The sequence below is a fragment of the Salvelinus namaycush genome, chromosome 34, assembly GCF_016432855.1.
Source record: "Salvelinus namaycush isolate Seneca chromosome 34, SaNama_1.0, whole genome shotgun sequence".
In the NCBI taxonomy this organism is placed as follows: domain Eukaryota; kingdom Metazoa; phylum Chordata; class Actinopteri; order Salmoniformes; family Salmonidae; genus Salvelinus; species Salvelinus namaycush.
This window is the reverse complement of record NC_052340.1, coordinates 1831374-1843208: the sequence shown is the minus strand read 5'-3', so window position 1 is coordinate 1843208 and position 11835 is coordinate 1831374. Positions and strand designations below refer to the sequence as shown.

The 11835-nt window shown below is 41.0% G+C and overlaps 1 protein-coding gene across 4 annotated transcripts in view; it reads left to right on the top strand.

Moving 5' to 3' along the window:
• Positions 1–6002: 6002 nt before the first annotated feature.
• Positions 6003–11835, top strand: part of LOC120028770 (protein IWS1 homolog) — a 34048-nt gene continuing 28215 nt past the window's right edge. Inside the window, exons 1-5 of one of the 4 annotated variants that reach the window (XM_038974011.1) lie at positions 6004–6081; positions 6362–6408; positions 7150–7232; positions 7589–8072; positions 8118–8498. In XM_038974011.1, the coding sequence (XP_038829939.1) occupies positions 6366–6408; positions 7150–7232; positions 7589–8072; positions 8118–8498 (991 nt within the window). In that variant the 5' untranslated portion in view covers positions 6004–6081; positions 6362–6365. Of the gene's footprint in view, positions 6082–6302; positions 6409–7149; positions 7233–7588; positions 8499–11835 lie in introns of all 4 variants that reach the window. The other 3 variants (XM_038974009.1, XM_038974008.1, XM_038974010.1) reach the window with 3 other exon arrangements.

Genomic DNA, 11835 nt, shown 5'->3' with positions numbered 1-11835 from the left:
AGGGATAGTGCCAGGCTTCCTCCAGATGTGACGCTTGGCATTCATGCCAAAGAGTTCAATCTTGGTTTCATCAGACCAGAGAATCTTGTTTCTCATGGTCTGACAGTCCTTTAGGTGCCTTTTGGCAAACTCCAAGCGGGCTGTCATAAAGGGCTGATTGGTAGAGTGCTGGAGTAATGGTTGTCCTTCTGGAAGTTTCTCCCATCTCCACAGAGGAACTCTAGAGCTCTGTCAGAGTGACAATCGGGTTCTTGGTCACCTCCCCGACCAAGGCCCTTTTCCACCGATTGCTCGGTTTGGCCAAGCGGCTAGCTTTAGGAAGAGTGTTTGTTCCAAACTTCTTCCATTTAAGAATGGAGGCCACTGAGTTTTTGGGAACCTTAAATGCTGCAGAAATGTTTTGGTACCCTTCCCCAGATCTGTGCCTCGACACAATCCTGTCTTGGAGCTCTACGGACAATTCCTTCAACCTCATGGCTAGGTTTCTGCTCTGACATGCCCTCTCAACTGTGGTACCTTATATAGACAGGTGTGTGCCTTTCCAAATCATGTCCAATCAATTGAATTTACCACATGTGGACACCAATCAAGTTGTAGAAACATCTTAAGGATGATCAATAGAAGCAGGATGCACCTGAGCTCAATTTTGAGTCATAGCAAAGGGTCTGAATACTTATGTAAATAAGGTATTCATGTTTTATTTTTTTTAAATAAATGTCCAAAAACTTCTAAAACCTGTCTTTGCTTTGTCATTATGGTGTATTGTGTGTAGATTGAGATTTTTATATTTTTAGAATCAATTTTAGAATAAGACTAACGTAACAAAATGTGGGAAAAGTCAAGGAGCCTGAATACTTTCCAAATGCACGGTAATGAGTACAGGCCTTAAAAGGAGAAGTTGTTTTCTACACTCAAATCAAAAAAAATCTAATGTTATAGAAGGATCCAGACAAATATTTTGTGATATCACATGTTTTAGAGAAACTTACCCCAAACAACAAATCACTTCTTTATCCTCGTTGTGTAGTATGGGAGCCCATGAAAAGGCTTCAAAAACACCCAAATACACCCTTTTAGAAACAGCAAAGCTCTCAGTATAGTGATGCAGGTCTTTAGACGTTGTACACATGAAACTGTCATACCGAACTTTATCCGCAACGTTATCTTCCATTTTGTTGTGACTCCAGAGATACCAGTGTCCATTGTACAGGTATATACCAAAAATAAAGGAAACACTTAAGTAAATTAGGGATACAAAGTATATTGAAACAAGGGGTGCTTCCACACAGGAAGTTCCAGACACTTCTAGAATTTATGCCAAGACACATTGAAGCTGTTGCTTGTAGTGTCCCAACTATATGTTGGTGTTTCCTTTATTTTGGCAGTTACCTGTAGCAGCAGGCGGATAAAGTTCGGAATGACACAACTCATGTGTACAATATCTAAAGACCTGCATCACTAGAGCTTTGCCGTTTCTAAAAGGACATTTTGGGGTGTTTTGTTCATGTTTTTTCAGGGCCCCTATACATACATGTAGATCTCCAGGAAGAGGGTTGGGCAGCCCTGCTCTACAACAAAGCTTTCTTAGTGTCCAACAAGCTTTCTCTGCCCTTAACCTTGTTCTGAACACCTCCAAAACAAAGGTCATGTGGTTTGGTAAGAAGCATAACCCTCTCCCCACCGGTGTGATTACTACTTCTGAGGGTTTAGAGCTTGAGGTAGTCACCACATACAAGTACTTGGGAGTATGGCTAGATGGTACACTGTCCTTCTCTCAGCACATATCAAAGCTGCAGGCTAAAGTTAAATCTAGACTTGGTTTCCTCTATTGTAATCGCTCCTCTTTCACCCCAGCTGCCAAACTAACCCTGATTCAGATGACCATCCTACCCATGCTAGACTAGGGAGATGTAAATTTATAGATCGGCAGGTCAGGGTGTTCTCGAGCGGCTAGATGTTCTTTACCATTCAGCCATCAGATTTGCCACCAATGCTCCTTACAAGACACATCACTGCACTCTATACCCCTCTGTAAACTGGTCATCTCTGTATACCTGTCGCAAGACCCACTGGTTGATGCTTATTTATAAAAGCCTCTTAGGCCTCACTCCCCCCTATCTGAGATACCTACTGCAGCCCTCATCCTCCACATACAACACCCGTTCTGCCATTCACGTTATGTTAAAGGTCCCCGAACCACACACATTCCTGGGTCGCCCCTCTTTTCAGTTCGCTGCAGCTAGCGACTGGAACAAGCTGCAAAAAACACTCAAACTGGACCATTTTATCTCCATCTCTTCATTCAAAGGCTCAATCATGGACACTCTTACTGACAGGTGTGGCTGCTTTGCGTGATGTATTGTTGTCACTACCTTCTTGCCTTTGTGCTGTTGTCTGTGCCCAACAATGTTTGTGCTGCAACTGTAGCAACATTGATGTTACTCATATTGATGTTACACAGGAAACGGAAACCAATTGTCACTTACCTTATTCATGTGCGGGTTGACAACATGCATTGTAACATTTTCTGAACTATATGTATATGTATATATATATGTGACTACAACACAAAGCATATTGAAACATGGTGGCAGCGGTACTCAAAAGAAGTACGATTTTTTTTCCACAGCAGTTTTCTCTAAAACTATCGCGAGCAAGTAGTTAGTGGAAGAAGAAGAGTGAATGAAGGTGCTCTAGCGAGCAGCCCCCTCTGTTGGCCTAAACAAGCACAACGCGATTGAGACGTCAACCGGTAGGCTCTGCCCGGTCTTTTCTTGCCAAGTGGGCAAGAAAAACCTATCTCTCCGTACCTGTTTTTATTAGTCACCCAACTTCTTGCAAATTCTTTAAATAATAGTCCTGTACAATTTCCATAGCTGGTAAAGAAAGTATTATAAGCCAGCTGGCTGACGATACTACACTTTTTCTGAAAGACGCTAACCAAATTCCCATATCGATCAATGTGATACAATCCTTTTCCAAAGCGTCTGGTCTATATCTTAACATGAATAAATATGGACTCATAGCTGTCAAAGATTGTGTGACACGTTCATATTATGGTATTCCAGTAAAAGAAGAACTTACATATTTAGGCATAACCATTACAAAGGATCAGAAGTCTAGAGGCTTACTAAATTTTAACCCTCTTATTAAAAAACCCCAGAAGAAGCTAAATCAATGGCTACAGAGGGACTTATCTTTAAAAAGGTAGAGTCCTAATAACCGAGGCCAAAGGTATCTCTAGACTAACATATGGCGCTCTATCTTTATATCTTGACAGTAAAATAAGCAAGGAGATAGACCAGATGCGTTTCAACTTTCTGTGGAGAAACCGTACCCATTACATTAGGAAAACTGTTGTAATGAACACTTATGAGAATGGTGGGCTAAATTTTCTGGACTTTACTACCTGAAATAATACTTTAAAGATCAACTGGATAAAACAATTCCTAAGAAGACCCATTTCTATCTGGAATTTTATTCCTCATCATGTCTTCTTGTCACACCCTGGCCTTAGTTATCTTTGTGTTCATTATTATTTTAGTTAGGTCAGGGTGTGACATGGTGTAGTATGTGTTTTTGTATTGTCTAGGGCACAGGTGTCAAACTCATTCCACGGGGGGCCGAGTGTCTGCGGGTTTTCGCTCCTCCCTTGTACTTGATTGATGAATTAACATCACTAATTAGTTAGGAACTCCCCACACCTGGTTGTCTAGGGCTTTATTGAAAGGAAAAACCAAAAACCTGCAGACACTAGGCCCTCCGTGGAATGAGTTTGACACCCCTGGTCTAGGGGGTTGTATGGTTTAGAGCAGGGGTGTCAAACTCATTCCACGGAGGGCCTAGTGTCTGCAGGTTTTTGGTTTTTCCTTTCAATAAAGCCCTAGACAACCAGGTGTGGGGAGTTCCTAACTAATTAGTGATGTTAATTCATCAATCAAGTACAAGGGAGGAGCGAAAACCCGCAGACACTCGGCCCTCCGTGGAATGAGTTTGACACCTGTGGTTTAGAGGGTTAAGGAGAATAGATGGTTTAGTGTTGTGTGTAGTTGTCTAGGAAAGTCTATGGTTGCCTGAATGGGTTCTCAATTAGAGACAGCTGGTTACTGTTGTCTCTGATTGGGAGCCATATTTAAGGCAGCCATAGGCTTTAGCTGTTTGTGGGTCATTGTATATGTATAGTCTATGTCTATGTGTAGTGTTTGTGTCAGCACTATTTATATGTATAGCTTCACGGTCGTCAGTTTGTTATTTTGTTAGTTTGTGTATAGTTGTTCGTTTCTTGTTTTTTCTCTCTTCTTTAATAAAAGAAGATGTATTTTGCACACGCTGCGCCTTGGACCACTCTCTCTTGTCAAGACGATCGTGACACTTCTCTACTTTTGGTGGCCTTAACTTCATGTTGTTTTGCAATTATAATATTGACAAAGTTCCAGTGAAACTTCTGCTTTTCATCGGCAGGTTTTCTTGTCATGGTCTTTAATTTATAAACACAATTTTTCTCCACACAGATATTATATATGTAATAATCAAGATATATTGTATAAAAATACTTCTTTGTTTTTAGTATATTGGTTCCGAAATAATATCCTATTGGTGAGCCAACTGGTAAATGCAGAGGGTCTTTAACTCAGTTAAAAGGAATTCTTATCACTTTACAAGGTCCCTGTAACACCTAAAGATTTTGCAATTGTTTTAGATGCCATTCCCTCAGGTGTTGCTCTGTTATTCAGGAACGTGTCAAGACCTGACCCTCAGAGCCTACCTTCTATTGACCCTGTTGCCTCATCAGTAGGAAAGATTTGTTTCTCTTTTGGTCCATTCAACAACAGAGCGATACGGACCTTGTTTCAGCAGGATGTTGTATCTATTATACTTTATGTCATTCCTTATTGGAATGGATGAATTGATAATATCTGTTGGAAAAAAGTTTGGATGTTGCCACACACATACCTACTTGTTAACAAAATTAAGGAAGTTTCCTTTAAAATGATTCATAAATATTATCCTGCCAACCACTATATGAAGAAGTTTAAGGAAAACATCAACTCAAATTGCTCCTTTTGTAATGACCACCGAGAAACAGTGTTGCAGCTTTTTTGGCATTGTATTCATGTAAGAAAACTGTGGCAAGACATCAGTAGATTTATAATTGAACACTTTTATGAAGGTCTTACACTATTGTGGAGAGATGTACTGCTTGGATTCTTTACCTACGATAGGAATAAGCTGAAACATTTTTATGTAATTCATTTCATTATTCTTTTGGCCAAATTTCATATACACAAATGTACATTTACATTTACATTTAAGTCATTTAGCAGACGCTCTTATCCAGAGCGACTTACAAATTGGAAAGTTCATACATATTCATCCTGGTCCCCACGTGGGAATTGAACCCTGTACATTTACAAACAAAAAAACAAATTTTCTTACCCTACAAAAAGAAATTGAACTGTATTTTAAGACAGTTAAATACTCTACTAACAAAAAAGCTGTTAGAATTGTAAGTGTATGTAATGTCCCTTAAGGTCCTTGTGTAATTGTAATGTGATATTGTACCACCTAGCTCGATTGTCCATTGTATATCTTCTATATATACTTGTGTTCCCTCATGTACTTTCTGTATTGATTTGTTGTTAATAAAACAAATATTTAAAAAAGACAACATGCATAGTAAAGTTTGCTTAACTATATATCTTTGTCTGTCGTGACTACAACCAACACAGAGCATATTGAAACAGCTACTATGCTGTTGTCTTAGGTCTCTCTTTATGTCGTGTTGTGGTGTCTCTTGTGATATGTGTTTTGTCCTATATTTTATTTTTTAATCCCAGGGTGCCTTTTGCCTTCTGGTAGGCCGTCATTGTAAATAATGAATTTGTTCTTAATTAACTGACTTGCCTAGTTAAATAAAGCTTAAATAAAAAATATACAACAGAAGTCCCAAAGAATTTCAATACAAGTAAAGACGCATATGAACTGCGTATATCGAAGCGCGACCAAAACTAAACGCATGCGCATATGACGGCCCCAGTCCTTTGACGCCATTTGAAACATCGCAGGACTGTTTTTCTTCAGGTACTTGCTAATGTTGATCAATTAGCTATTGTTTTAATTTGTTGACCGGCATGATACACTATCATTGCTGGCTAGTTTCTGACCAGATGGTATTATTTAATTAGCTAGATCTTGACGTTCAAGTTGTGGCTGCTAACTAGCTAGCAGGTTGGCCTATTATTTTGTCGGTGCAGATTTCTTGTTTCGGAACTTACATTTTCTCATTGATGCAATAAACACAGATAACATTGATTAATCGGCGAGCCTAAGTACTGAGCTGATTGTCCATAGTGTCTTTCAGACAAATGGATGGCGAAGAGGACGAATTCTTCTCCGGGAACCACTCTGGTAAGAACTGTTTTGATTCCGCCTCGGCGGGGGCTAGCTTGCTAGCTAGGTCCTGTTGGTTTGTTGTTTACTGTACCAACAACGAGTTGTCTGTTATTTCGTGTATTTATTATGGATCCCCGCAAGGCAGGTCTTACAGGCCTAGTTTTGTCGCTTCTGGACTACTGGTCAGTTGCCACAAAGAAGAACTTGGGAAAATTACAACTGGCCCAGAACAGGGCAGCACGGCTGGACCTTAAATTAATAATACGCCCGTCAATAACGCGTGGCTTCATTTTTGCTGGGGTCCAGCAATGTAGTGTTGTGGGTTTTTCTTAACTTTTCACTATTTTCTTCTTTATACAAAAGCATGTAATGATGAAGTCAGTCTCTTTGAGCCATGAGTGATTGACATGCGTATTATTCATGTTAACTCTGCATGTACATTTAAGGGCCAGCCGTGCTGCCCTGTTCTAGGCCAGTTGTAATTTTCCCAAGTTCCTCTTTGTGGCACCTGACCACACAACTGGGCAGTAGTCCAGGAGCAACAAAACTAGGGCCTGGAGGACCTGCCTTGTTGATATTGTTGTTAACAAGGCAGCGCAGCGCTTTAGTATGGACAGACCTCTCCCCATCTGAGCTACTGTTGCATCAACATTATTGTTTACATTGTCGTCATGCCCATTGTATATGATACCAATAGTTGTAAACATTCATTCTGGAATGCCAAAAAAATGTGTTGGTTATGTCCCGGTCTTGTAGATGGTGGTGGCACCCCGGTACAGGACGAAAATGCTCCCGGTTCAGATGCGGAAGAGGAGAGGAAGGAGTCGTGCCACTCAGAGGTAAGGGGATTGTCATTTAAGCACGACGTGTTCAACACCAGTCTAGTGTGGTGGTCAAGCCCTCTTGATTTCCCTACCATCTTGCGCACACAGATTAACATTTAAAAAAATATGTATAATATCCCAGGGCTCTATGCTGACCTTTTCTTACAAGGAAAAATGTAGGTGCACACAAAGACATTTAGGAGCACAATAAAGCTAGAATACTTCATTTTTCTAGGCGCATTGGTGCTCTTTATTTAAAATGTCAGATCGCACAGCAAAATATTTAGGCTCATATGCAAGTAAAATGGTGGCACTGTAGAAACCTGTATCTATCCTAACCTTAGACTTGACTTAACTTTTTTGTTATGCAGGATGAGAATAGTCATGGTGAGGGAGCAGCTCAGGCCATGGAGACAAACGGTTTGGCCAGTGGGTCAGACAACGAGGGCCACAAAAGGGAGGACAGTGACTCTGAGGAGGAGGAACCAGTCAAACGCGGCACCTCAGACATAGAGTGCACCCCCCCACCCAAACGCAGAGGCAGCAACTCAGACATAGAGTGCACCTCCCCACCCAAACGCAGAGGCAGCAACTCAGACATAGAGTGCACCTCCCCACCCAAACGCAGAGGCAGCAACTCAGACATAGAGTGCACCTCCCCACCCAAACGCAGAGGCAGCAACTCAGACATAGAGTGCACCTCCCCACCCAAACGCAGAGGCAGCAACTCAGACATAGAGTGCACCTCCCCACCCAAACGCAGAGGCAGCAACTCAGACATAGAGTGCACCTCCCCACCCAAACGCAGAGGCAGCAACTCAGACATAGAGTGCACCTCCCCACCCAAACGCAGAGGCAGCAACTCAGACATAGAGTGCACCTCCCCACCCAAACGCAGAGGCAGCAACTCAGACATTGAGGGTCCCCCAGTCAAACACAGAGGCTGCACCTCTGACATGGAGGAGAAAGAAACCAAGCAGGCTGCAGCCGGGAGCGACTCTGAGAACGAGGATCAGCCCCCGTCTCCAGCCCGGAGCAGACACTCGACTGCACGCAGTGATTCTGAGACGGAGGTGCCCGAACACAAAGCACAGATCGAGTCTGATGGAAAGGAGGAGGAGTGCGGTGAGAAGAAGGGGAAGTGGAAGGCTGTAATGCATTCTGACAGTGAGGATGAGGTGGAGGCTCGGTCAGTGAAAGCAGCTGCAGGCAGTGGCCAGGAGAAGGATAGTCCCGCAAAACAGGTGGTGGACGATAGTGAGGATGACGACGCAATGCCAAGTAGGTGCCATCTACATCAGAGTATTGGGATGGGGGAAAACAGTTGACTCCTGATAAGTACACAATCAATCAATCTACTGATCCCTATTCGAATATATTTTCTATTCATTTTCTCCAGATATCGGCATGCTTTGGATTAGTACACACATTCATACTACAACAGTTCCAAGTTATTGCACTGTATCAAGTAGGGGTGTGACATTAAATAAAATTCAGAAAAAATCCCTAACCTAAAAAAAGAAAAAGGTTTTGCAAAATTCAAATCACAGTGCGGTTATCACTAAACTACCACTAACAGGTCCCGATCATCAGAAAGGGGGAAATTAAACATACCTAACACAACAATACTTTAATGTTAGTAGGAGGAGATATGCATCTTTCAAATTATTAACATTTTAGTAATTTAGCAGACGCTCTTATCAAGAGCGACTTACAGTAGTGAGTGCATACATTTTTCATACTGGTCCTCCGTGGTAATCAAACCCCCATCCCTGGCAGTGCAAGTGCCATGCTTCTCAAACATACAAGTATTTTACACAATTTTTAAAGATAAACTTGTTGTAAATCCAGCCACAGTGTCTGATTTTCAAAAAGGCTTTACAACGAAAGCACACCAAACGATTATGTTAGGTCAGCACCTAGTCATAGAAAAACACAGCCATTTTTCCAGCCAAAGAGAGGAGTCACAAAAAGCAGAAATAGAGATAAAATTAATCACTTACCTTTGATCTTTATCAGATGACACTCATAGGACTTCATGTTACACAATACATGTATGTTTTGTTCGATGAAGTTCATATTTATATCTATAATCTGTTTACATTGGCGCATTATGTTCAGTAGTTCCAAAACATCCGGTGATTTTGCAGCGAGCCCCATCAATTTACAGAAATACTCATAATAAACATTGCTAAAAGATACAAGTGTTATGCATGGTATTTTAGATTCTTAATGCAATCGCTGTGTCAGATTTAAAAAACTTTATGGAAAAAGCACACCATGCAATAATCTGAGTACAGCGCTCAGGCACCAAAACAAGCCATACAGATACCGCCATGTTGTGGAGTCAACAGAAGTCAGAAATAGCATTATAAATATTCACTTACCTTTGATGATCTTCATCAAATGTACTCCCAGGAATCCCAGTTCAACAATACATGTTTGTTTTGTTTGATAAGTTCCATCATTTATGTCCAAATACCTCCTTTCTGTTCGCGCGTTTAGTACACAAATCCAAACTCAGGAGGCGCGGGCAAGTCCAGGCAAAAGTTCTGACAAAGTCCTATTACAGTTCGTAGAAACATGTCAAACGAAGTATAGAAACATGTCAAACGAAGTATAGAATCAATCTTTAGGATGTTTTTATCATAAATCTTCAATAATGTTTCAACCGGAGAATTCCTTTGTCTGTAGAAATGCAATGGAACGCAGCTAACACTCACGGGAGCGCGCGAGACTGAGCTCATGGCACTCTGCCAGACCCCTGACTCAAACAGCTCTCATTCCCACCTCCTTCACAGTAGAAGCCTCAAACAAGGTTCTAAAGACTGTTGCCATCTAGTGGAAGCCTTAGGAAGTGCAATATGACCCCATAGACAATGTATATTCGATAGGCAATGACTTGAAAAACTACAAACCTCAGATTTCCCACTTCCTGGTTGGATTTTCTCAGGTTTTTGCCTGCCATATGAGTTCTGTTACACTCACAGGCATCATTCAAACAGTTTTAGAAACTGAGTGTTTTCTATCCAAATCTACTAATTATATGCATATTCTAGCTTTTAGGCCTGAGTAGCAGGCAGTTTACTCTGGGCACCTTTTTATCCAAGCTACTCAATACTGCCCCCCAGTCCCAAAGAAGTTAATGGCATGTATAGAGCCAGACTACAAGATGCCAAACCGTGAACGCCTGGATGTAGAAATTGTACAATGATTGCTCTGTAAGTACAAAGTGCAAGCTCTCAAACACCAGATTGTTGGAAGTTTATGAACACGCTGACACACATCACTGCAACGAGCTATCACATTGAGAAGTGAGAACAGGCACACAGCAGAGAATTGTTGCTGAGTGGGTGGGTGGCAGCAGTAAGGTGAGCGCCGTCTGGTAGGGTTTCCACTAGATCGCACGCTACAAACTCATAATTTTCTATATCGTAAAAATGCATGTAAAGAAATGCACATTTTGGTCTTAATTTAAGGTTAGGGTTAGGCATAAAGTTGGCAGTGTGGTTAAGTTTAGGTTTAAAATCACATTTTAAAGATGCACTATGCAGAAATCGCTCTGCCATTTCCTGTATGCAAAAATTTGAATAGTTCGCCTAATTTCAGTTTGTGGCAAAACAAGCAGTTTTTTATAGTGTAGAGAATCATCGTACCATCCAAACCACTGTGAAATATATTTTCCATAACCAATAATCTTGTATTTTCAGCTGTTTTGAAGCTGGTGTACAAAACCGAAGGTAAAAGTCGCAAAAACAAAACTTAAGCATGGGAAGCATCGAAATAGCGCACACAGGACAAATATACTGCTTCTTAGACTTGCTTCCGATGAGAATTACATATCTATAACTCACATTTCTATGTGAAATTTGTTTGGGTCGCACAAAAAGTTATACATTGCAGCTTTAAGAAGAGAAGTTGTATAAATAGGTGGGGTTTATGACTCTGTGGCTGTGGTAACTAGTGACGACCGTCTGGTCGGACTGGATTGCGGTAGATTGAACTCCATTGCCCCTTAGTGGTCATACGGAGGACCATATCTGAATTGTGAAGTCACATAATTTTATGATTTTTCTTATCGTTTAACGATAATTAAATGGCAGTTTAAACGTTAACCACATTTTTTACATTTGTCACATGCATCGATCCCCGGTTCAAATGTTTAAACGTTGTGGTTATTTCCACGTGTAGCAGAGAAATAACAACAAATAAGGCACTGACTGATGGCTGTTAGTGTATCTAGCTAGTATGCTAACCTTAGCTAGCTAATTCAAGTTATGTGAGCACCATTTCAGTTAAGACGGGCATACTGTAAGTCAGGTGAAAAATAATTATTTCAGAAAGACTACCTGTCGAAATGAGTTTCAGCAAAACCATGCCTATACAAGATGTTGACGCTTGTCTGACTTTTGCCGTTTGATAATTCCAGTGACCCTGTCGGATTCCAGACGTCATTAATATTTGGACAAGGACATGATCAAAAAGCTATATTTGCTCTCTCTGTCATTTCAGCAAGCTAGCTATATATCAATGCGTTATTTAAATTGCGTCCGCGAATCCGCCATAGAAATGGAAAGAATTTAAACTCCGGTAATATGGATAGCCAAACTATTGAACA